A 26,184-nucleotide genomic window follows, 5' to 3' on the forward strand; every position below is an offset into this window, starting at 1 on the left:
AATTCCTTTCAACAAGCTGGTGGGCACCAGTGGGATGCCCAGCTCATAGTCTGGCAGTGGAAAGGAGATGGGCACAGTTATGAAGCTAGAATCTAAGTCATACAAGAAAGTTGTCTCAGGTTGGCCCAGCAGACAAGATGTCATTGATTCCATCCAATATTAGCTTTTGGTTACCTACTAGGTTTGGAGAAGATTAAGGATGGTATTTTTGGATACATGCTATGCCTACTGTGAAACCCCTTTGCGCCAAGCTTAACCCTATAACTGAACACTAATAAGGTGACCTTAAACAATTTAATGAGCACATCCCTCTAGTATGTCTTCTGTGAATTCAGCACTGAAACGCTTTACATTCACTTGAGATGCAATAGGAGCCAGACACTCACTCTATTTGCTGTTGTGTCCTTGGTTTCACCTTCCAAGCACGAACGTATTTCCTGTACTAGAAGGCTAAAGCCTGAATACCTTGACAACACTGCCTTATGCTACAAAAGCTGTCCTTGCAAACTTTGGACAGAGGAAAGGTGGGAGCAGAAAACTACAAGTCCCAGCATGCACGGCGCATTCCGCACAGGCGCAAGGGGACCACCCGGCCAGCTGGCCAGCCAGCCTGCGGAGACTCCCCGGTTCGCTCGCCCGGCTGGGGTTAGGGGCTGCAGCCCGGGGCGGATCGGCGGGCGCCGAGGACGGCCCCGGGCGTGGCGCAGAGAAGGATGCAGCTGGCAGAGTAGGCGGAGGTGCTCTCGGGAGGCTGGGCGCGGGCCAGGCGGCTCCCCAGGCTCCGCAGTGCCGCCGCTGCTGCCGTCGCCCGGGAGGCTGGGCGCGGGAGCCATGTAACCCTGCGGCGGGCTCCGGGCAGCTCTGTCCTTCCCAAGCTCCCGGGCTAGCGCGGCAGCGGGGCCACGATGAAGAAGCAGTTTAACCGCATGCGCCAGCTGGCCAACCAGACGGTGGGCAGGTAGGTCACCCGCTGGCTGCCTGGGGCCGACACGCCTGCAGGGCTGCATCTACCGGGCGCAGGTGATGGAGCTGCCCCGCCTGGAGCTCCTGTGTTTCTCTTGGGTTCGCGCGGGCCGGCAGGCGCGACCTCTCCTCTCTTGACCAGACCCCTGCTCGCTTCCCGCCAGCCAGTCTAGGCTTGGGTTGCACAGCTCAAGAGAGTGACGCATCCTTCACCTGCGTCCCCAACTGCCCCTTCACCTCGCCCTCCCTGCCTTTCCTAGGGACTCCCTCTCCCTCTGGACGCGATTCTTTCCAGAAACAGGTGTTTTCCCTGATGGAGGTGGTGGCTGCTGAGTCGCTGGCTGCCTCCGGAGATCCCTCTCTACCTATGCCCAGTTAAGGGCTGGTAGGGTAGTGTTGGGCCTGGTCGACACCCCCCTCCCCTCCCGCTACGCGTCTGTTTCCAGGGACTGTGACTGTTTGAGGTGCTGGATCACTTTCCTGGCCGCTTTTCTTCAGCGTTTGGGGGTGGGGAGAGGATGGTGGGGAGGAGGAAGGTGCTAGTGGCATGGCGCTGTTGTGGGCTCGGTCCCAAGACTGATTTCAGTGGAAGGAGGGAGGCTGCAGAAAGCGAGGTCCAGCTTCCTTGGAAGATGAGAGGTTCAGAGGCTCGCATCCAGGTAGGGGATGGGGACAGTCTCCCTCCCTACTCTCAGTCCAGTACAGCTTGGCCCCACGAACTGCAGGACCCAGACTGTTCTCATCTTGGTGAACATGGACTAGATCTGGGGCAGTGTCTCCAGGAGCGGATCTGCGGGGTGTCAACATCTATTAAGGTTACATAAGGATTCTGGTGGGTCTCTTCCAAAGCTAGACATTCTCGATACACAGGCTTGTTAGGTAGAGGGGGTTTTTCATGGAATCCTTGTGCCTGGGGAAGGATTTCTGTGTGGTTGTCAAAGGAATTCAGGTGTGCAGTTTAGAGCAATCAGAGAGCAAAGAACCCAGCCTTGGGTGCAATTTTCACATGGAGTGCTCTCCGCCAGGTTTGTTGAGAAACCAAATACCTTTCTTGGGTGGGAAGTGGAGCTTGAGCTGGCACCTGGTAGGGTGGGGGTGGGGGACTTCCCTGGAGGATAGAGGACTTCTCAACTCCTGGGAAGCATACTGCCCTAGTTACAATGGGCATTTGAGGGCAGGGGATGTAGCAGCTTCTCACGCTTTCAGGGACTCCAGATGGTTTCCAAGTAACAGCGTCTAAACCAGACTTGGATTCATTTCCCCTTTCCAAACACATGTGCTTTAACATGAGGGGGAATTTATGAATAGCAGAGTCAGATTAGCCCAGATTTTTGGCATGGTATTGCCACAAATATAGCCTCACGTGGACTGTCTTTGGTATGTTGGATGCTGAGATAGTGTTTTCCTGGTACTAGGGATGTAGCTGTTGGTTGTCCAGCTGACCACTCTTTACTGTTTTGGCTTCTGGGTTACTCTCTGGGATCTCCATATGTGATGGCAATAGACATCTCAGGGGTCAGTAGGCCCTGACTCTGATGGGGGCTTGCTGTTTCTCATGGTCTTGTGGCTAGGATGTAAATGTTGTGGGGAAGGCATTCATGCCACCTTCATGAAACCAGAGTCTTAGATCTCCCTTTAGAGCTTGGTTTTAAGTTGGAAGATTTTTGAGTCATGGACATAGGAACCTTACTTTTCACCTTGTTAATGGGGGAAATGACAAAAGGCAAAGACAAAATGGATTTTTTTTTTTTGTTTGTTTTAAATAGTCTGTCTTATTTAAAGAGCATTCTTAGAAGTACAAATACCAGGCCTGTACTCTGCTTATCTGCCAGGGCTGCTGGAACCATTGTGTGGATGACCAGCCTGTACAAACTGGGGCCCTACTTGCATCTGTTTTGATGAAGTTCAGAGTGAACTCTTAAAGCAATAATGAGTTCATGATGCTCTATTGCCTAAACATCCCCAGTGCTATCTCCCCCACTTAGTATTCCCAGTATACCAATGACCTACAAGACCACATGGTACTGGGCTGATGACCCCTCTGTCTCAACATGCTCCCTTGACTTTCCTTCTCCTTTACCCTGAACTTCTGCCACTCTCCTGTACTCCAGGCGTGTCCAGTCCATCTCCACTTTAGGGCCTTTTTCTTGCTGATTAGCAGTTTTTACTTTCTGGTTGAGGATGTGGTCTTCTCAAATAGCTTTTGCATCAATCAGGACTTGCTTCACAGGCTCAGGTAAGCCCCACCCCCACCCGCTCTTGCCCATCATCCTTTTCATTTTTGCATAGTACTTACCACTGTTTGAAAGCTTGTAATTTTTTTTTCCATAGAAGATATTGATCACCCTTGCATGCCAAGGACATACAGCAGTGCCTTGTAGACAGTTGGTGCTCAGTTGATATTTTTCGCCAAGATTAAAATGGTTTACTCCTGGACCATGAGGGGAACGAAAGGGTGGGATGGGGTTCTTCTTCCTATTGAGAATGTTGAGAGGCACCCAACGCATAGGGAAAGGGCCAGCATTTGCTTCTTAGTATCTTCATTCACTAGCAACTCCTAGGGTTTCTGTAACTTAGGGTTTCTATTGCTGTGGAAGAGACACCATGACTATGGCAACTCTTATAAAGGAAAACATTTAATTGGGAATAGCTTATAGTTTCAGAGGTTTAATGTATTATCATCATAGTGGGACATTGTAGTGTGCAGGCAGACATGGGGCTGAGGGTTCTACATCTTGATCTTCAGGCAACAGAAAGTGAACTGGGTTCCACACTGGGCATAGCTTAAGCATAGGGCTCCTCAGAACCCATCCCCCATAGGCCACATGTACTCTAACAAGGCCACACCTCCTAACAGTGCCACTCTCTATAGGGGACATTTTCTTTCATACCACCATAGGGTTGAAAGTTTGGACAGTGGGTGTGGTGTCATAAAGTGCTTTGTAGAGTAATTTTAGTAGACAACTCAATTCTTACTCCTGTGGTTTTGGAAGTAACGACTTCCCTCTTTCTGGAGGAGAGATAGGCTAGGCTTGAGAGCCACCCTTCTCTCCATCTAGCTCAGGTTATGGGATTATTCCAAATGAAAAACTTATAAGGATGGGCTTAAACAGTGCAAAGGTTGCCCTCCTTCAATTCAGTGTACGTTTGAGTTCTTAGTACTTTGTCCTGAATTGGGCATCTCTAAGTAGTACATCATCAACTATGGAAAAGAGTGATCAGTGCTCAGTTGGTAGGGTATTAGTTTAGCATGTATGAAGTTCTGGGTTCAATCCTCAGTACCACATGGAGACACATACCTATAATCACTTGAAGGTAGCAGCAGGAAAATCAGAAGTTCAAGATCATCTTTGGCTACATACTGAGTTCAAAGTCAACCTGGGATGCATGAGGTCCTGCCTTGGTCATATTTTCCAGTCAGTGCACATGCTTCTGCCTTGATTTTCCCATATCTGTCCCTTCAGGTTCACCCACTCTCTGGAAAGTTCTCCCTGGCCATCCTATGCTTACTGGCTAGGAACACTCATCATCAAGTGGGACTATTTGCTTGGGTGCTTAGTGATCTTGAGATTGGCTTTCTGTACATTAGTTCTCCATGTAGATATAGGAATTGTAATGACAATGAAGTTACCACAGAAAAATGCCCAATGTAGTGCTCAGCTAATTAAGAATAGCTCTAGGATCTTTGGGCCAGCATTCTAACTCTTTAGATGGCATGATTGTATTCAGTTACTCAGGATAAGATGAGTGGCTGTCTCCTGTGTGCCACACACTGTTCTGCTCTAGGAATATTATAGTGCTGGACAAACAGGAGTCCTGCTTACTGAAGCCTGAATTCTATGTGTGTGCTATACTTTTAATGGTTCATTTGGAGTGCAATCTTTAATTTGTCAATCATCTTCCTGACTTGACTTTGAGCTCCTTGGGAGGCAGGTACCATTTGGCATGTAGCAGGTTCTCTGAAATTCCCTGGCAACTGGATCAGAAGATCCATGCATTGTAAGTAGAGGAGTCACAGGAAATCGTTCAGAGTTGGGGGAGAGCACCTGGTACTACCTCTTTGATTTTTGTAATAGGAGCGAGTGTTAGAGGAGTGAGGGGCAGCTTCTGCGAGGCTGGGGGCCTGGAAGAAGGGCTTAGCTTATGTCATATGTGTGACACCACTTGCTTTTATTTTTTGTTAAGTCTTCAATACAGTCTAGTGTCTTCTGGGGTGTTAGTACTCTTCGTGGAAGTGGTATCTGGTTTGTGTTGGGTGAAACAAAGTGCTGAGCTGAAACTTTAGCACCCAAGAGACCCACAGGGTGAAAGGGAAGATGCAAGAAACAAAATCAGCCCCTTCTGAGGGCTTTCTGTCCCCTCTCCCCATTCTTCATGTTGGGAGCACAGCAAGTCAGCAAGTCGCTATCTTAGAGGGCTGTGCTGAGGTTGAAGGAAACCTGGCCTGATGAAGGGCTTACCAAATGGACCTTCAGGTTCTGGTCATTTTCCTTTAGAGATCACCCATTCAGTCTTCAGAAAACATTAGCCTTCTACATACAGAGTCTTGGAAATGGATTCCAATAGTAACTGCCCAGCAGCTCTGCATGGGGGCTGCCCTGGTAGGACAGTGGCTGGAGTTCAAGAGTAGGCAAGTAGCAATGGGCTTGTAAGTGGGAGCAAGGCTGTTTGGGTTGCACTGGATTGTGTGGGTTTAGAGGTGCTGAGTTGGGAGTGGAAGAGCACATTTTGTCTTCAGAGCTCTGCTTTCCATTCCTCGACTACTTGCTAGTGTGCAAGACAGAGCTGAGAAGCTTGGTTCCTCCTGTAGCCTTGCCAAGCCTCACTGCACAGCACAGACTGCACAGTGTAACCCAGGGCATCAGCTATGGTCTCCAGCTGGGTGTGAGGCCACAGCTTCCAGAAGTTCAGGCATGGCCTGCATGTGTGCTCTGGCCAAAACCACAAGAGGGCCCTTTCCTTGAAGCCACTGCTTGTCCTTCAGCAGGCCTCTGAAAGCTGTCAGCCAATCAATAGGACCAGAGGGGAAAGTCAGAACAAGTCTCCATTAGTCATCACCTGCATTTTCCTGGCTGTGATTTCCACTTCTCAGACCAATGCAGACTTCTGCAGCCACTTTCTATGAGTGCAGCAGGGCTCTCCAGATCAGAGGCTGTGCCTAGAATTCTTCAGTAGAGTCCTGAGAGCCCAGGCTTGACCTCCTTTGAGGTGTGGCTATGTGATAACAGAATGTACTGGCCCACTGATGTCAGGCTGCAGAGGCAGAGAGGAGGGACTTTGCCCTTGGTCCTCCAAGCCCCTTACTCTGCTGGCCTGCTCATCCACCCTTTGCTGGCCTTGTTTTTTTTTTTTTTGGTCAGCAGGGGGCTGCCTGGGTTTCTTGTAGTATTCTTTCAGCCCAGACCTGCAAGTCACTGTGAGGGAACTGTTTTATCTTGAGTAGCAATTAATCATCATCTCTCCCCTCCCATCCATTTTCCTCCATCAGCAGAATCCATCAACCCTGATTGGTAATTTTTTAATAATGGGTGATAAGAAGCACTGTTTCTTTTCTTTCTTTTTCTTTTCCTTTTTTTTTTTCTTTTCTTTTTCTTGTGGCTGTTTAAAGAAGTGAATTAGTAGCCATGTGAATGAAACAGTAATTTGTGGTTATTTGTTTTAGAGGGATCTGTAATCATCCCTTTTATTAGTAGTCAAGAGCAGATTATTTCAAATGCTATTTCCGCAATGACGGTAAACAGTGGAATTAGCTTTGGCTCAGAGCTGAGGATCTCAGAGCAGAGAACAGGTTCAGCGGGAGAGAGTGAGAGGTTCTGGCTCCCCTTGGGTTCAGGGACCTCTGACCCCTTGCTGCTTTGGGGAGTCTGTGGTGTCTAGCACTTTGAAGAACTCTCCTTTCTGTTCAGAAAGTAGATGTAGCTTTCATTTTCTAACTTTAGAGATTATTTTTAGAATAAATGTTTATTTTCCCACATAATTTGATTTATTTTTTTTATCATTATTTTTAGTTGCATAAATAATGTCTATCATAGAGAAATATGATCGACTTATCCATGGTTTGGAAAAGGGGGAAGAATTTTAGGGATTCTCTCCACAAGGAACCACAATAAATACTTAGACGCAGTCTGTTAGCGGGTATCCGCAGTCTATTAGGTGACATGTTGGTTGTGTGAGCTTCTTGCAGTGAGAGTGCTTGAACAAACTAAGATTGCTCTGTTTCTGTGAGTGATGCCATTCTGTGGAGTCGTCATTGTATCTGCAGCCAATTGTTGACTAAACATCATCATGGGCACATGGCTGTATATGCTAAAAAAAAAAAAAAAAGAATAGTGACCATATTATGTGTACTCTTGTAACCTTCTTAACTCCCTTCATGTTATGTCTTGAATATGATATCATGCCAGTAAATATACATACTGTCCTAGGGTATCTAATAGTCCACCATAGCTGACTTGTCCTCTTGTTGATCATCCTACCTATTTATGTCTCTAAGGTAATGTTTCAGAAGTGCACTTGTTGGGTCAGAGTGTGTGTGAGTTTTTAATACTATGTGAATGTGTGTACTGCACACAGACACACACACACACACAGACACACACACACACAGACACACACACACACAGCTTTTCCATCCTTGGTAGATTTGTCCCTCTCTCCAACTCTTATCAGCCACTAATATGTTTTTTAATGTGTGGCAGAAACCTTGGATTTTTGGTTGGCGTGATTTTTTTTTCTTTCTCCTGGACATTTATCACTCTCTCTGAATTGCCAACATTAGCTTTTGGCTTAATTTTCTAAATTCATGTCTATAACTTTGCTTGATTTTTTAGGTAATTTCTAATATCTATGTACCTGCTTAGTCACCTACTATACACATTTCCTTGTAGGCTTCTGATTTCTTTTGGACTTTTTGGTTTAGGTCCTCCCCCTGCCCTTCATAAGGAAATCTAATATTTGTGGTTTGGGATTTGTTAATTTATGCTTATTGATTAATAAACAGACCCTGAATATAGAAACACTGTAACATCTTCAGCGGTGTCTGAGAGGCCTTGAAACCATCCAGTCTGGAACTCGCCAGCTATCCATTCTGGTGTGTGTGATGTGTGTTAAAAGTCATGTTTTACTTTCTGGATCCTTCTTGTTTTTTAGTTAGTTATCCTATTATTAAAAGGACGGTGTAATTCATATGTACTATACTTAAGTACCATTATCAGGTCCTAAAGGACCACTTTTATATGTTTGAGGGTTCCTGATTTGTTTCCTTGGCTTGCCTCATCAATTCCAGTAGGAAGCTGAGGTGGGCTCAGCTGGGAGCAGTGATAGGTTAATTCTCATTGTAAGGCCCCAGTGTTGGGGGAACAGCAAAGCCAGGGTGGATCCTGCATCCCAACTTCTATTAGAGATGTTCCATGGCCCAGTCTTCAGAAGTTCAAGCCTTAGGGTAGGAGACTTTCCTACCCAACCTAGATGTCTGCCTTGTGGAAGAGAGGTGTTTATGGTGTTTATAGACTGCCTCCATTTTATCACATGTGCGCATTAAGACAGGGGCATTGCCATCTTTTTGCAGCATTAGGTGTCATGAGATGTGTGGCCCTTGCAAAGTTGGATGTCATGAGACTGCCTCTCAAGGGAGCAGTATCAGTTTATTTAAGCTTGTCTGTGATCCTCTCTGGCAGTCAGTTACCATTTTGGTTCCCCTGGATCGTGCTTCCCTTTTTAGATGATTTGGACTTGTTGAGGTAGCTTTGTAGATTAGATCTTCTTCTTCTTCTTCTTCTTCTTCTTCTTCTTCTTCTTCTTCTTCTTCTTCTTCTTCTTCTTCTTCTTCTCCTTCTTCTTCCTCCTCCTCCTCCTGCTTTCCCTCCTCCTCCTTCTTCTGCTCCTCCTCCTTCTCCAGCTTCTTCTGATTTATTCCTTTGCTTTTAAATGATTTAGAACTTGAGTTACAGGATTCTCTAGTAGATCATTGTATCATTTGCAAATAATTTTGTGTCTTCTTCTTAGTGGTTTGTTCTTATTTTCTTGTCTAATTGCATTGTCTAGCACTCAAAGAAAAGCACTATAATATTGTGGTAGTATATAGGTGCCTATGTTATTGACTTTAATATAAACACATAGTGGTTGGTTCAAGAAGTTTTTTTTTCTTTTTTAGCATACATTTATTTATCTGTGTATGTGTGAATGTGTGTGTGGACAACTTGTGAGAATCAATTCTCCTCTTCTAGCATGTAGCATGTGAATTCTGGGCATCAAACTCAACTGGTCTGGGTTAGTGGCAAGGGCCTTTACCTGCTGAGCCATCTCACCAGCCCACGTGTGTGTGTGTGTGTGTGTGTGTGTGTGTGTGTGTGTGTGTGTGTATGTGTGTGTGTTATCCTCAGTAGTCTCCAGTACTGAACTCTGCTTTCCTGCAGACCTTGGTTTGGTGACTGTTTCTATGTGGCTAGATTGCATTTATTGTTTATATGGGATTTGGCATCATTGCTCTGTCTCTCACATTTTAGTAACAGTGTAAAAACAAATTCCCCAGTCTTCCTTTTCTAAGGAGTGATGAAACCAGGGCTTGCTCATTCCTTGAAGCTCCTGAATAGTTTTCTAAGGACACTCTGGATACAGTTCTTTGGCAGGCTTCCATTTTTCTCACTGGCCATTAGACTAGTCATGTTTTCCTTTTTTTTTTTTTTTTCCCTTGAATCACTTTGAGTAACACATTCTTAAAATATTCATTTTATTATGATTTTGATATCCAAAGCGAGTTTAGTGACTCTGCATATGAATTGGGTTTCCAGTGTGGTTTACTGGAATTTCTCCCTTTTAGCCCCTTGACTAGATTTGCCCCTGTCTCCCTACCTTCAGACCAGCTTTTAGACCTAGTTTACTCTCGTTGGAATTCTCTTGTGATTTCCTTGGGTTTGTTTTGTCCTGCTCTGAATATTCAGCTTCCCATGTTGTGTTTATGTGTATGGGTAAGTCAGACTCTGCTGTGGGAACACTCAAGTGACATAATGTCACAGTCCTTCACGTTGGGCTCATGAAACACTCTCAAGGTCACTGCTTTTCTGTGACCTTAGGGTCTGGGAATCGAATGTGACCCCCTCCACTCTTTCTTTGGCACTGCTGAAGGTGAAGGGAGAAGAGGGAAATGGCATTTCTTGGCACTCTGGCTCTTCAGTCTTTGGCTTACAGTTCACAAAGGTTGCTCTGCTATAACACCTCATTGGCTGGAGCTAGTCACAAGGTTTCCCGGGATGTGAGATGTGACCAGACCCAGGCCAGTTCTTCCCAGTTGAATCACCAGGACGTTCGTTCTTTCTGCTCCCAATCTTGCACTGTCTCCCTGGTGCATATTTGAGAATGCAACAGACTATCACAGAACATGGCTCTGAAAGTCTCTTCTCCTTCCAAAGGAGCTGCTCAGCTCCTCCCCCAGGGCCAACACCAGGAAAAGCATCTTTCTCTTTCTGCTACTCACGGCCTCTGTGCAGCAGTTACAGGCATTTACTGCTTTGCCCAGTTTCAGAATTAGTTTTAACAAATGTATTTTTTAACTGCCCTTCCTACAATGGGGAGAATAATGGAGGGAACAAAAAGCCACTTCCTGCCACTGTGACATGATACTTTATAGGACCATTGCTGGGGTTGAATGAGATAGTAAATGTAATATCCTTAGTGTAACTCCTGATTATAATAAGCACTTAATAAATTATAGTTATTACCGGATCCCTTGCTGTGCAGAGAGTCTCTTTGACACGGAGTCTGACACACGGGTCTCCTTTACCCGTGTTCCTGAAAACTTGAAACTTACAACTTGAAATTGTCGGCCATTTGTCTTTGCCTCAAATCAAACCCGGTTTCTCTGTGTTTAGCCAAGAACATGATTTGTGCCATCAGTAATGGCAGTGATCTAACAGTCAAAGCGTGCCAGGTCTTAGTGGCTCTCAGCACTGACTCGTGGAGTGAGGACAGCTCTCCTCACCCCATGCTATCCTGGCTTCTATTCCACCCTTGCCTCGGTGGTGGAAGAAAGGGACACAAGACCGCGGTGAGTCACACTCTGGCTTCTAGTGTTTCTTTTGGAAGCAACACGTGCCACTTCTGCCCTTTCATTGGTCAAAGCAAGTCAGCTGGCCACACCTCACTGCAAAAGCGGCCTGGAAAGCCAGCAGCTGCAGGCATGGAAGGGGAACCAGGAAGCAGCCTGCAGGACCTGTTGTAGGAGTCTGGCTGAGACAGTTGGTGAGCTCTGTTGTCACTGGGAGCTCCCTTATGAATCGAGTGCTGTTTATAGACCCACTTTGCAGATGTGGGAATGGAGGTGGGAAACAGTGGGGCCAAACTTGAGGTGCCTCCTGAGTGGGGTGAGCCTGGATGGAGGCCTCCTGCTCTCTCTCTGGTCCCATTTCTTTGCAGCCACAGGACCCCAAGTCCTTATAGTTCTCAACTGAATGGCCCTTTCACAGGGGTCACCTAAGACCATCTGCCTGTCAGGTATTTGTGTTATGCTTCATAGCTAGCAAAAGTACACTTACGAAGTAGCAATGAAATAGTTTTATGGTTGGAGGTCACCACAACCCGAGGAACTGTGTTAAAAACTTGCAGCATTAGGAAGGTTGAGAGCCACTGCTCTAGGTGGTTTTAGAAATGCTAATTAACTGCTCCTGACTTAAATAAAAACAAAACTGTCCCATTTCCTTTAAGATAATGGAGTGTCTTGTATGGAGCTTTAACCACAAAGAGCATAAATGAAATTTTGTCAATAGAATATTCTTCTCTGTGTTCCCTTTCTGCAGCTTCAGCAGGAAGGGTGAAAACGGGCCCTTTGAAGGTTCTTTGCCTTCTGTTGGGAAGGCAGACTGTGTTTGCAAAAGCCTTGCAGCTGCTTCCCCAGCTCAGGACAAAACAGCAACCTGATTGCTGTGCCAAAGGGACAAGCCAAATAGACCTTGCTCTGACCTTATAGTGGCCTCACTGTCCCCGTCATCAGTGTGTGCATTTCCACAGTTGTTGTAAGCATTGTCTGTTTAGTGTACCCCAAACTTGTGCATTTAATTGACAGACCTCCATTCTGCCATTGCTCCCACTGTGCAGGGCAGAGTGCTGTGGCTGCTGCATGCCCAGAGGATGGGGTGGGGGAAGACACTGGGAGCACTATGCTCCTAGCTTATGAGCGAGCACAATGGGAGCGCCATGCTCCTAGCATATGAGGGAGAACATTAGGAGCACCATGCCCCCTAGCAGGTGAGGGGAAACACTGGGAACACCATGTTCCTAGCATATGAGGGAGGACAATGTGAGCATCATGCTCCTAGCATGTGAGAGAGGACATGGGAGCACCATGCTCCTTGCATATGGGGGAGGACGCTGGGAGCACCATGCTCCTAGCATATGAGGGAGGACATTGGGAGCACCATGCTTCTTGCATATGAGGGAGGACATTGGGAGCGTCATGCTCCTAGCATATGAGGGAGGACACTGGGAGCACCATGCTCCTAGCATATGAGGGAGGACATTGGGAGCACCATGCTTCTTGCATATGAGGGAGGACATTGGGAGCGTCATGCTCCTAGCATATGAGGGAGGACACTGGGAGCACCATGCTCCTAGCATATGAGGGAGGACGCTGGGAGCGTCATACTCCCAGCTAGCTACTGTGCTTTAATGACCACAGTAGGGAAACAGAGAATTTCTGACATGAACAGAGTCAGGAAGTAAGTTGTGAGTTGACATAGTTTCAACTGTTTTAGCACATGCCTAACGTCAAGAAAATGTGAGAATGTAGAGAAGAAGGTAGGATAAAGAACACAGGGTCCAGAAATGCACACGGAGGTGATGGCCCAGTGCTGGAGCAAACTGCATAGGGAAGATTGGAAGGAAGTCCAGGGAGAGGGAGGGTTAAAGCCGTGGGGCAAGGAGAAATTTCTGATTTCTGCTGCTTGTACATTGCATCTGGATTCTTTCAAATAAACATGCATTTCATTAAGAAACAACAAAAAAGAATGCCCTCCCAGGACTCAGTAGGAGCAACAGTAGTCATAGTTCCTTGTAATAATGTTTTATCTTTGGGGGTCATTTTGGATCTGAATGCAACATGTTTGAAGTTCTTTTGAGCTCTGGTTTTGAAACATGTGACACTGATCATCTTTTGTGCTCTGGACACAATGGTGGACCTCATTTTGTAGTGTAGACTAGCCTGCTCTTGGGCAGTGACATGGCCTGGACTTTTAGATCAGCGAAGCTGATCATGTTTTTGAGGATTTGAGGGTAATATTGATTTTTTTCCCCTTTCCCTTTTTAATGTATCTAAAAAACTTGTCACATTCCCGTATTGGGAGACTTGCATGTGCACGGCACATGTGTGGAGGTCAGAGGGCAACTTGTAAGTGCTGGTTCTCTCTTTATCATGTGTGTCCCGGGGATGGGGCATAGGTGGTCAGGTGGGGCAGCAAGTGTTTTTACCCACTGAGCTATTGTGCTGACCTGCCTGCCTCTCTCTTTATAATCATGCATATTTATGAGAGATACTGATAAATATAGAGTACATAATGTTGAAATCAGCGTAATTAGCATTTTCGCCTCCAGTTCCAATATCTATTAATCTGATATATAATCGTGATACATATTTTCAGAGTGTCATGTGATGTTTTGATACATCTGGATGAGGAGCCCAGCCTCCCCAGATGATGTTAATCATGTCTTTATGCAGAAACACTTCAGGACTCTGTCACTTTGCTGATGTCAATGCTCCATTATTATCTGTCAGAGGTACTGCAGAGAGTGCAAGAGAAATTAGTTCTTGTGCTTCATTGCTGCCAGGGTTTTTAATTTTTAGAGTTTTAAGTGTGTGTGTGTTTGTGTGTGTGTGTGTGTGTTGTACACTCATGTGTGCAAGCAAGTGAGATAGAGAGGGGAGGAGAAGGGAGCGGGAGGTAGAAATACACACACACACACACACACACACACACACACACACACACAGAGAGAGAGAGAGAGAGAGAGAGAGAGAGAGAGAGAGAACGAGAACACAAGTATCTTAAGAGTCCAGAAGTGTTGGATGGTCCTGCAGCTGGAGTTACAGTTGGGAGTGAGCCGCTGAGGTCGGTGCTGGGAACTGAACTCCAGTTCTCTGCTCTTAACCACTGAGCCACCTCTCCAGCCCCAGTTGTCTCCAGTTTTAAAGACAATATGTTAGAATATGGTCTGCAGCAGACAGCCCTCAGGATTAGGGCTTCCCCATGGGCAGCCAAACTTCTCCTGTTCTAGCATCAGACTCTGGTCTGTTTGGGGATGGTTGGGGGCTCCAAACCAAATGAAAAGTTGGACAGTGTGTTATGAACAGCTACTGAGAGCCTTGTCATAAGGGGGCCAGAAGAGTTGGGCTCTTTCTGTTATGTATTGTCAGAGTCTGATTGGTCAAGCTTGGGTCACATCCTTGGAAGAGATGATGCCATTCAGCAAGCCTGGATGCTGATTGAGTTCTATAGGCAGTAAAGTTGCACTCCACCCACCTTTACCAGCTTGCCAGGGGCTCTTGACTTTTTAAGAAAGTTGTTTTTAATTTTACCTTCCTGCTTAGTTTCTGTGACAATTCCTGGAGTAATTTTTTTCTTCCTCCTTTGAGATAAGGTCTTGTGTGTAGCCCAGGCTAGACTTGAACATGAGGCTATCCCACTTCAGCCTAAGGAGTACAGGGATACACAAGTATGTTGCCCCACTCGGCTTACCTGCACTTTTTCATTTTTATGTCATAACTAGAATTCATGTCTATAGCCTTGATAATTGCAGTGACCCCTTGTATCTAATCATGCCTGGCTTTGCTGAGTATAGTTTGGAAGAATCCAACTTCTTGGAAGAATTCAACAAGTTTTCTGTGGGTGTTTTCTTAGGACTGTAGGAAATTCTTTGTACCACTAATTTATCATTGTTCTGGTTAGGTTTCTTCTTCTTCTTCTTCTTCTTCTTCTTCTTCTTCTTCTTCTTCTTCTTCTTCTTCTTCTTCTTTTTTCTTCTTTCTATTTTCTTCTTCTTCCTTTTAAATCTTGATGCAAGCTAGGGCCATTTGGGAAGATGGCACCTCAAATGGGCAACTGCCCCCATCAGATTGGCTATGGGCAAATCTCTGAGGTATTTTCTTGACTCATAATTGGTGTGGGAGGGCCTGGCCCATTGTGAGCAGGGCCACCCTGATGGAAGATGTCATTCTGTAAATATGTATTGGTTAATGAATAAAGCACTGTTGGCCAATAGGAAAGCAAGATAGGCAGGACTAGGAGACAAGGACGAGAGAGGAAGTAGTAGGGAGGAGTCAACATGTAGAGACTTGAGAGAACTGTCCGGTAAGATGAGACCATGTGGAAATACTTAGATTAATAGAAATAAGTTAATATTTAAGACAGAGCTAGCCAATAAGAAATGCTAGTAACAGCAGGCCAACAGAATTTTATCTAATACAGTATCTCTGTGTGTTATTTGGGGCTGGCACAGCTGAGGGACCAGTTTGGAGGAAAAACTACTCCTAACACCACCTCTGTGTGGCTTGTATAAGAAAGCAGGCTGAGCATGGAGAGCAAGCCAGTAAGCAGCACTCCTTCATGGCTTCTGCTTCAGCTCTTGGCTGAGTTCCCTCATGATGGAGTGTGACTTGAGAGTTGTAAGTTGAAATAAATCATTTCCTCTCCAATTTGCTTTTGGTCATGATGTTTTATTGCAGCAATAGGAAGCAAGCTAATATGGAAATTGACAATCCATTAGGGCTTCGACAGGTTCTACAATCATGAAAGCCTGGTTATGTTTTTCTCTAGGAATGCTTTGGCTATAGTAATAACCAACCACCATCATTCAGTATAGTAAAGGAACCTTTGTAAGAAGTAAGGTTTTTCTGCCCGCTGCCTGGTCTTGTCCCGCCGCCGCGCCAGCCCCAATTAACACACAGAGACTCTGTATTTGATATAATTCTGTTGGCCCATTACTAGTTTCTTATCGGCTAGCTCTGTCTTAATTATTAACCCATTTCTATGTATTTCCACGTGGTCTCATTACTGGGGAGTGGGGCAGGCGTCTGGTCTTCCTGGTCTCTCCATGCTGACTCCTTACTTCCTGCTTCCTCTTTCCTCGTCTCCTAGTACCTCCTATCTTCCTTTCCTATTGGCCAACAGTGCTTTATTCATTAACCAGTATGAGAAACGTATACAGAATGACATCTCCCATCAAACCTTAACTTTCCTTTGTAAAAGTTTATTTTACCTGATTGAAAACTGTAATCTTCGTTCTGAACTGTGTGACATTTCAGCCCACTGCAAGGTTGTATAATGTGCAGATAGCTGTAAAGGACATCAGAGGTGGGCCAAGTCCAGGCATCTTGTGATTTTGGGGGCTCCTGTTGCCCTCCATTTTTCTTTTCGTTGTCTCTATTAGTATTTTGTCCTCCTTGGGCTTTTTTTTTTTTTTATGGTCAAAATATAGTTGTTTGCTGTAAAGAATGACATGACATTTTCAGCAAAATGGATGGCACCAGAAGTAGTCTTGTTCTAGATCAGTGTGTCTACTCAGGGGGCTGGAGTCTATTCATGCTTTGCTGATATAGGCTTACAAGTCTGTGTCCTTGTGGTGTCACTCATCACGCTTTGCTAGACACAGAGACATGAGTATCCTGCCTTCTTTCATATGCAGAGTCTGTGTTTACATTGCTATATGTGTATATACGTATATATGTAAGACAAAGAGGTAGATAGGGGACTCTGAGAGGGGAAGAAGATGTCTAAATGAGTGAGGAGGAGATAACAAGAAAGGATAGTAGAGCATATATGACACAAAGTCAGTGGGAGACTATTGGTTTGAGAGGGGTAGGGAAGGGGTACTGTGTGTAGGTGAATATGTACAACTGATAATGATACACATTTGTGAAACCGCCACCATGAAACCCTTTCCTTCAGTGCCAACAGAAACTTTAATAAAAACCATTGGTGCTTGAAAAACAAAGGTAATTTGCTTCTACATTCATAAATCACAGAGACAGGGGAAAAGGTGGATTCTAGAAAGCTCTGCTCATGAGATTAGAGTCCTTTCATCTAGTCTAAGCCAAGGTATTTTACATATTTACACCCAACCTTTAACATGGGGCAGGGGAGGGAATGTGGTGGATTGGTGGGGCTCAAGCCCGTGTCTTTGATCTACTACTGAGTGTCAGGGAAGGTAGGCACAGATCCATCGGGACCCAGTCAGAATTGGCGAGAGGTGGCTTCGTCTGAGTCAAGAGACTGTTAGAGGGATGAGTGCCTCAGTGAAATCAGAGCTCACCAGAAAGGAAGGCTAGAGGCAGAGGTGTTGGCTTATCTGCCCAGTGCCTGACCCACAAACACAAGGACCTGAGATTGGCTACCCAGAACCCATGTAAAAACAACAAAATGAGCAACAGGGTGGCAGTGTATTCCTGGAACTCCAGCTCTGAAAGGGGTGGGGTACAGACAAGAGGACCCTGGAAGCTCATTGGCTAGCTAGTCTGGCTGAATTGATGATCTGAAGGCTCAGGAAGAGAGTCTGTCTCAAAAACTATCTGTGGAGAACTCTGGACATCTGAGCATCCGCAGGTGCCTGCACACGTGTGCATATACAGTCACACTAACAAGGACATGCCAACCCTCCTACCCCCCAACACACATGCAAAGAGAAAGAGACCAATGGAGGTGGTGGCGGATCCCAGCACTTAGAAAGTAGAAGGACGTGGGGTCACAGCAGGTTTTAGGGGAGTCTGGATCATACATAGTGATTTCTCGGTTACGGTTAGCCAGCACTGAAGAGAGAGACCCAACCTCAAAAAACAAACAAATAAAAACAAACAAACAGAAAAACAAACAAACAAACAAAAAAGAGACAACCAAACCAAATAACAACAAAGAAACAGGAAGCCAGCATTGTGCTCTGTGGCTTGGATTAACCCAATGGTTTGTGGACGGTATCCTGGGGAAAGTCAGCCAGGAAAGGCCAAGTGTTCTTCTTCAGGTGGGTTCAGCTTTGACCAAGCATTGCCTCTTCCATCTCTGAGCAGTTCTTTCTGTTGCAGAGCACTGGTTCATATGGATGGTTCGTTCTGCATCTAGCTGTGTCTTGTGCGAGTCTTTGCACCCTTGGCACATTGTCCACAACACAGAACTAGTAATGGTTCAAAAAACAGTTGGTCACATTTACTTTGAGCTCAGCCCTCCTAGTGTGCCCACCTGCCACGGCTGTTCTTCATGTATTACAGTAATCTGTTCATTCTAGCATGTGACCTGTCTCATTTCATTTTGATTTCTAGTTGCTATTACTTTCTCACTAGGATAGGAAGTTATTTGTGGTCACATAGATAGGGGCAAAGTATCATCCATGATGTTTCCTAGGTCCTTTTCAAGAATGTGGTGATGAAGCCCTCTGGGTTGTTCTGAAAGGACTCAGGGGAGGCTAATTTTTTTATTTAGATTTATGATGGGAGATGTCATTCTGTAAATCTGTTTCTCATACTGGTTAATGAATAAAGCACTGTTGGCCAATAGGAAAGCAAGATAGGTGGGACTAGGAGACAAGGAGGAAATAGGAAGTAGGAAGGAGGGGTCAGCATGGAGAGACCAGGGAGACTAGACGCCTGCCCCACTCCCCAGTAGGTGAAACCACGTGGAAATACATAGAAATGGGTTAATACTTAAGACAGAGCTAGCCGATAAGAAACAAGTAACTGGCCAACAGCATTTTATCAAATACAGAGTCTCTGTGTGTTAATTGGGGCTGGCACGGAGGCAGGACAAGACCAGGCGGCAGGCGGAAAAACTTTACTCCTTACAGATTTATTTTACTTTTTATGCATAAATGTTTTGCCCATATGCTTAAATGTTGACCCTATCTATGCCTTCTAGATCCTCTGTAACTGGCATTACAGATTATTGCAGGCTGCCATATAGGTTCTGGGAGTTGAACTAGAGCCTCTGTATAAGCCACAAGTGCTATTAACCTCTGAACCTTCTCTCCAGGCCCTTGAAGATGGATTTTAAAACATCACTTTTTTGGTGATTATTTGAGGTTGGGCCTCACTCTATAGGCTTGACTGGCTGGCTTAAGAGCTCTCTATACCAACTAGGCTGGCCTTGCCTCATGGAAATCCTTCTGCTCCTGCCTCCCTAGGGAACAACCAAACCAGAGAATGCATTTCTTAATTGAAGTTTCCCATGCTAAATATGTAGCTAACCTTGTCTTCATGGGAGTAAAAAATGTCCTGTGCTAGAAGACAATATGACATATCTTTAGAGCTGTTAGGGATGATTTGTCTTTAAAGCATGGTCCTCAAATCATGATTAATACTCTAAGATTGCATAGTTCAATCATGGGGTGGTGGGGGGAGGGACAGTGGAAGGCATGCCTGTTCATGGAGTGAAGATGCCATTAAATGGATCTGGATTTGCAACCTAGTGCCACACGTTGGGTCCCTGGGAAGCAGATATTGAGAATAACATACAAGCATTTTTAGTATCTCTCTGCATGCATGGAAGGGCAGGAAAGGACTGGGCAGAGGGATATGCATGGTGGTACATTCTTCATGACGACCTCATCATATTCCATGCCAACTTCCAGAACTGGAATAAGTTCAGAGCTTATTCTCCTGTGTTGAGGAGAGAGGGCAGGGAGAGCCTTTGTACCTTTGTACTAGTCAGCTCCCCCTCTAGGTAGGACATGTTAACAGATAATATCTGCTCTGCCAGTTCTGTGGTGAGATCTGGAGGATAACCCAGACCAACCTAAAAGGATGTTGTCCTCCAGGAGCTTGTGTTACAGTAGAGAACATGAGACACAAACACACTTCAGATACTTGAGGCAGGTTTTTGTGTTTTGATTATGCCCCATGATAGCTTGAAATATTAGATTGTTTGGGAGAATGGAAGCGTGACTACCTCTTTTTAAAATCAGTCAGGCTGGGGACAGGAGCCTAATGAAACTGGGCTTTGAAGAAAGCATGTATCTTTACATATAAAGATGAAGGTGAAGTATAAATGAAAATGTAGGTGAACAAAGTGTATGGTAACAAAGAAGGCACACACACACTTAAGATATGTAGCTGGATATGTGTAGAATTTATTCCTTAACACATTAAGTAGACTGAGATGTCTGCAGGCAGCATGTTATCAGAACAAGATCTAAATGCATTAATAGGCAGTTATCTCAGAGACAGGCTGACAAATGGGAGAGAAAGATGAAGGACATTCTATGTTGTTTCTGACCTGGTTTCTATAAAAAGCACATTGGAGCAAACAGCTTCCTAAACGTGAGCAGTTCACATGTTTGTAAATGCACGGATCATCTCTGGGAGAGGACAAAGACTGCTGCCAGTGCCTTTTGATAACTGGGAACAGGGAAGGGAGTCTCCATTTTTGACTGCATGCATTGGCTAGTTTAACTCTCTTAAAAAAAGGGGGGGGGGGTAGTATTCTGTATGGCCTTTTGGCATTTTGAAATACCTTGTTTTTCTTAACCAAAGCAGTAGACCTGGAAAACCACAGACTAGGTTTAGAAAAGTCTCTCCTTACCCAGAGTGCTGTGTTTTTTCAGTGTACTCATTAGGCTGTGATAGGTCACAAGCAGGCAGGTCAGGACTCTTAGTGACTGGCTCCTTGGTTTTCCTGGGTGTCTTATCTGTCTGTGTTGGTTGCAATAGATGGGACTCCTTGGAGCCGCCCTGTACCATTCTGTCTATGCTGTGTCACTTGTTTATGAGAATGCTGTGTTTGCATAGGAGCTATGTGTACCATTATTCTTGGTTCAGCACCCACAGATATGTGAACATACAAAGACTTAGCTCTTACTGCTAAGACTCATGGATGAGTATTCTAGTTTGCTCTCTGTTGCTGGGATAAAACACTGGCCAAAAGCAACTTGGGGAGGAAAAGGCTTATTTGGCTTACAAGTTACAGTCTGTCATTGAGAGAAGTCAAGGCAGGAGGAGCTCAAGTAGGAATCTGAAGGCAGGGATAGGTAGCAGCCACTGTGGAGGAACACTGCTTACTGGCTCGATCAGCTACCTTTCTTACAGAGCTCTGGTCTGTCTGCTCTGGGAAGGCTTCGCTGGCATGGGCTGGGCCCTTCCACATCAATCAACACTTAGGGAAAGGCCCAATGGCCATTCTGATGGAGGTAGTTCCACAACTGAGATTTCTTCTTTCCAGGTATGTGTAGGGTTGTGTCATGTTGACAAAAAACTATGACTGAGCACACTAGCCTCAGAGTGATATGGGAAGACTGCTATTTCTCCTGTCACACTGAGGCTCACTGCTGTGTTGACCTCAGGCCTTGGGTTTACTCCCAGTACTTATAAAAAGCAGTTGCTTCCTTCTCTCTCAAGGGATTATAGTTTGAATATGAATATCCTCTAGAGCCTCTTGCATTGAGGATTTGTTGCCAGACGAGGAGCTTTTGAGAAGTGCTTAGATTCCTAGGGCTGTGACTTACTATTAGATTTTGATGGGTTTCTGACCCGGTGGTATTGTACAGAAGTGGTGACGAGTGGGAGGCGGGGCACCTAGAGGAAGGAAGGTCACTGGGGGATGAGTTTTTGGGGCTTTGTCCTGCCCTATAATTCTCTTTACTGCTTCCTGGTGGCCATGACATGAACTGCCCTACTGCGCTGTAACCTCCCCACCATGACAGACTGAAGCCTCTGAAACCACAGGCAGTGTACATCTTCCTTCCCTTGAATTGTGTGTGTCCTGTGTTGAGTGATGATGGTGAAAGTCTCCGTTGCTCCAGGGTCCTGGTAGTGTATAGTCTTCATTTACAGCAGCATTTGCCAGGCTTTCTTCATTATGCTTTCCTGACAAGGCTGAAGTGCATGTGTCCCTCTAGATGGGTTCTTGTAGATTCTCATAACTATTCCTTGGGTAGTGGGCAGCATGCCAAACCAGGCATCCCTCTTGCCATTGTACACACCTGGCTCCATCCTCCACTGAGGGTCTGTCTTGGCTTTCCAGAGAAGTGGGGGCAGAAGGGCTCTGATGCTGGTTATTCTTTGGACTTTTAAGATTCCCACAGTACCTTCCCCGATTCTCTCTGACTCCTGGGATTCTGTAGACAATAATAGAGGAGAGATGCGGAGGAGGTTCTCCAGTGGTTACGCTGTGAGTGGTTATGGTGTGCAGGGCTATACATAGGTGCCTTTTGCATTTCTTTGCAAACAACCCTCCTTATACTCATTCACGAAGGGAAATAAGCAGCCCCCACCCCACCTCCACCCCCACCCCCAGGCAGTGACTGCTTATTGTGTTCAGTGCTGGGAGAAATAGGAAGACAGAAATAGTCTTAGTGGTGGGGTGACTAGAGGAGGCTAGAATAGTGAGCAAGACATTGTGGCATATAAAGAAGCAATGAGTAAAGGATAAGAGGGATGTGAGGCAGAGCCCGCAATGATCTTTGGGACCCACCGTAGGTATGCAGTCACATGCTGCAGAGCACCAGTCCAGTAAATTACAGACTTGGATGTATTATAATAACCCCCGATTGGATCACCTAATGGTGTCATAGGCTTTCAGCTGCCTGGGTTTTTATAAGCACATCCCATGGGTTTGTACAAGCACAAAAAGTACCCAAGGAGGAATTTTCTAGAGTGTGTTCTCATCACTAAGTGTCCCAGGACAATGTAAACTGTAAAACAGGTAGACACCCCCCCCCACACCTCCAATTTAGAGGAGGTGGACCAGTCAAGAAAACGTTTTAAAAAATGGCCCAAAATCAAAGCATATGAATGACAGACTAGAACTCAGTTAGGTCTAGATTCTGCCCAGGGTCTAAACTGGCCATTGGCAAATGAAGCTAATATTGCAAAAAACAAAACAAACAAACAAAAAACCCTATGCTTCATGGAAGAGAAGAAATGTAAAAGTGAACCCTTAAGAACAGTTCAGTTAAATAAGGAGGCAAGCAGACCGTCCACGGGAAGGGAGCGGCATTCAGAGAAGTGTGGTAGGAGTTTTGTGGGGCAGATGGGATGTGTAGGAGAAAGTGGGTACTATGAGGCTGGTAGCCCCACACTGCGGAGGATGTGGGAGGGACTGAGGGCAGCTGAAAAAGGCATAGGATTGTAGACATGATTGGTTTAGAATGTGGTGTAGCCAAGAAGGGAGAACCTAGGAGGGAGGAAGCCAGCTAAGAGAATGTCAAGTAGAAGGCTGGTGTCATTGAGCCTCTGAATTTGTAGCAGCATATTTGGACTCCAGGAATGATTTTCTTTATCCCTTCCTTTCCCTCTTTTGTTCATTGTAGAGCTGTGTGCTTTAACAGTGAAGATGGCCTTCCTCAATTAGGAGCACCTGAAAGTAGCCACGAGGCCTCTGATAATAGTGCTGTATGCTTTTCTTAAGCGGCAGTTGATTTGAGTAGGTTGTGGTAAGGGACTATATTAGGATAAGAGCACTGCATATCCATCCCTGTCATTCGGAGAGTAACCATGAACAGTCCTTGAACATGATAAAGAGACATGAAAAGTAGAAAGAAATTCTAGATTATCATTGTTTTCAGATCTGGTTTTCTATGTTGGAAGTCCAGTCATCTCCACTGCAAACAATTAGAATTGCTAAATGTTTATCAAGTTTTCACAGCTGAAAGACAAAATGGCTAAAAGCCTCTTAGTACACACCAGGCAAGACCAGTGACCGATGCAGGGATATCAGGAAGTGTCACAAAACGCCTTGTACCATTCACTAGAGTGACATCATAGAAGAACAGAGGTTTGAGATACAACCTCGGGCAGAGCTAGGGGAGAAGCAGACAGATCACAGAGGTCCGGACTTGAACACTCCCTTCAGTTACTCTAGAATTCTTTCTAGAGGGAAGTTCAAGGTGGCTATGGAAGAGCTGAAAAGCACTGTAAGCAATCTGGATCCAGTTGACATTTAGAAAATCTCCAGCAGTAAGAGCATATTTCGCTCTTGTGCTTGTGAAACATTCACAGAGTTGGCCGTATTTTCAATTAAAACTAACCATAACAAATTAGAAAACAAATTGAAATCATACAAGATATATTATTTAACCACAGTGGCATTCAGGTGGAAATCAACAGAGAACCGATGAAGAAATCCCAAATGTTAAACAGTATTCATATTTATACATAATCCATAGATCAAACAGGACATTCCATAGGGCATATAAAATAGTTTGAAATAAAATAAAGTTAAAAATCTTGTGAGGTGTAGCAAAAACTTGGAACTTCATAGCATTCATTTTGTTGTTATAGAAAATTAATAATCTCAGCTTTCATCTTAACAAATATAAAAATTACAAAATAAGTTGAAACAAGCAGAAGAAAATAAATATTAGTGGCGAGTGGAAATCTGTTAGAATAGATCCCAGAAAAACAGTGAGAAGGGAGAAAAAAAAGTAGAAGCTAATGTCCTGAGAATGTCAATACATCTGTTCCAGTCAGAGAAGACACAAAATATGACATCAGTCAAAGAGGGCTGTCACTACACTCCATGAGTCACTTAAGAACTTTTAAAGGGGCCCTAAACCACTCTGAATATAAATTGGACAAGCTAGGTAAAATGTCACAGTTTGTAGAAACCCACAAATTCCCAAAAGTCACCAGAGAGGATATGAAACATTGAATGGTCTTGTTTCCATGAAGAAATGGAGGAAAACTCCAGATCTAGACTGTTTCCTTGGCAAAGTCTGTCAAGCATTTAAAGAAATAATGTCCATTCTACTGGACTGTCTCAGGAAGCATGATACTTGCTACTACTTGGTGAGGCCCGCATTGACTCTGCTGATAAGGCAAGACAAAGCCATTACAAAAAAGTGTAGGCAATAGCTGCCAGGGTGGGGACTCAGCCATTCCTAAAAACAACCAATCAAGCATAGCAATATATCAACAGATAATACCATAACCAAGGGAAGTTTACCCCAGGAACGAGGGCTTGGTCTAACATTCACAAAAGAATTAGTGCAATTTTCCACAATAAATTAACTGTGGAGGAAAAATAATATGCTCATATCAACTTGTATAGGAAGCACATCACATTAAGTTCAAAATCCATGCATGATAAAATATCAAACTAGAAGTATTAAGAACTTTGATAAAGGGCATCCCACAGCACCCAGGGCTGACATTGTGCAACTACATCCATTCCCTTAAGACTGGAAAGGGTGAGTGGGTATTCTCTTTCACCTCTGCTGTATCCTGTGTTGGCTGTCCTAGGAAGTCCTGAAAGGGAGATGGATGAAAATATGAACAGCCTGAAAAGAATGGCCATTGTACTCATTTAAAAATCCTATTTAAGCTTTCGTATGCAATGATGCAATATTTCATGATATGATGTTTTGATCTGTCAAATAAAACTGAAAAAGAGATTCCCTCCTTATGGTAGGTAAAGAATGTGCTTACATGTTTATGTGAGTTGAGATTCAAGTTTATTTCAAGGTTACAGCCTGAGAAATGGATTTGGCAAACTCTTGTCAGTCACTGCTTGACATTATTATATAAATAAGTACGATGAATCTTGTCCCTGAGGAGCGTGTTATGCAGTTCAAGAATCATCGTGCAGAAGAGAGAGTATATCAAGAGAGAGATTCCATTTACAGTTAAGTGTGTTCTCCCAACACCACAGTGTCTTTGCTGAGCCATGGTACACTGTAGGGATGACAGGCTTTCCAAGTAGCTGTGGATAGTGAAGCACTTAGAATTAAAGGTAGTTTGTCGAAAAAGAGGGAGTGGTGAGGATTTTATATCATACTACTGTGATAGTTTCAGGAGAGCTGAGTCTGCATGCATCTTTACTTCCTCTGCTTATTGTCAGCCAGCATCTCTGAAGTCCTAAGACCCATGGGAAGGGATACATGCTTCTTGGCTCATAGAAGTAGTCAAGGGGTTTACTGTAGTTCATTGCTCTAACCTTATTTCCAAGCTTGCCCATTAGCTATTAGTTTGTATTTGGGAAGATATGTGGCCCTCTTGACAATCTCACCAATTTGGAGGACTTAGGATCTATGTGAACAAACAGCTGAGTTAGAAGAGGCAGCATTGGCCAACCGAAGGTTCTGGCTAAATTGGACTTAAATCAACAAGAGAATCATGCAACTTGATAAGGAATATGACACAATCATGAGCACACACTGATGAATAAAGACTTTGATGTCTCCACTCACTGGAATATCAATGAGAGACGTCAGTACTCATGCATAACTAGGATTCTGAGACTAGATTATCTTACATGCTTGGTC

The 26,184-nt window shown here is 44.7% G+C and overlaps 1 protein-coding gene across 5 annotated transcripts in view; it reads left to right on the forward strand.

Moving 5' to 3' along the window:
- The first annotated feature begins 580 nt into the window (after positions 1-580).
- The window catches only part of Arhgap44 (Rho GTPase activating protein 44), a 160,068-nt gene continuing 134,464 nt past the window's right edge, over positions 581-26,184 (forward strand). For all 5 annotated transcript variants that reach the window (XM_051180384.1, XM_051180388.1, XM_051180386.1 and 2 more), the window contains exon 1: positions 581-958. In XM_051180384.1, coding sequence (XP_051036341.1) covers positions 906-958 — 53 coding nt within the window. In that variant the 5' untranslated portion in view covers positions 581-905. The remainder of the gene's footprint in view (positions 959-26,184) is intronic.

This window comes from Phodopus roborovskii, unplaced genomic scaffold, assembly GCF_943737965.1.
Source record: "Phodopus roborovskii unplaced genomic scaffold, PHOROB, whole genome shotgun sequence".
NCBI lineage: Eukaryota > Metazoa > Chordata > Mammalia > Rodentia > Cricetidae > Phodopus > Phodopus roborovskii.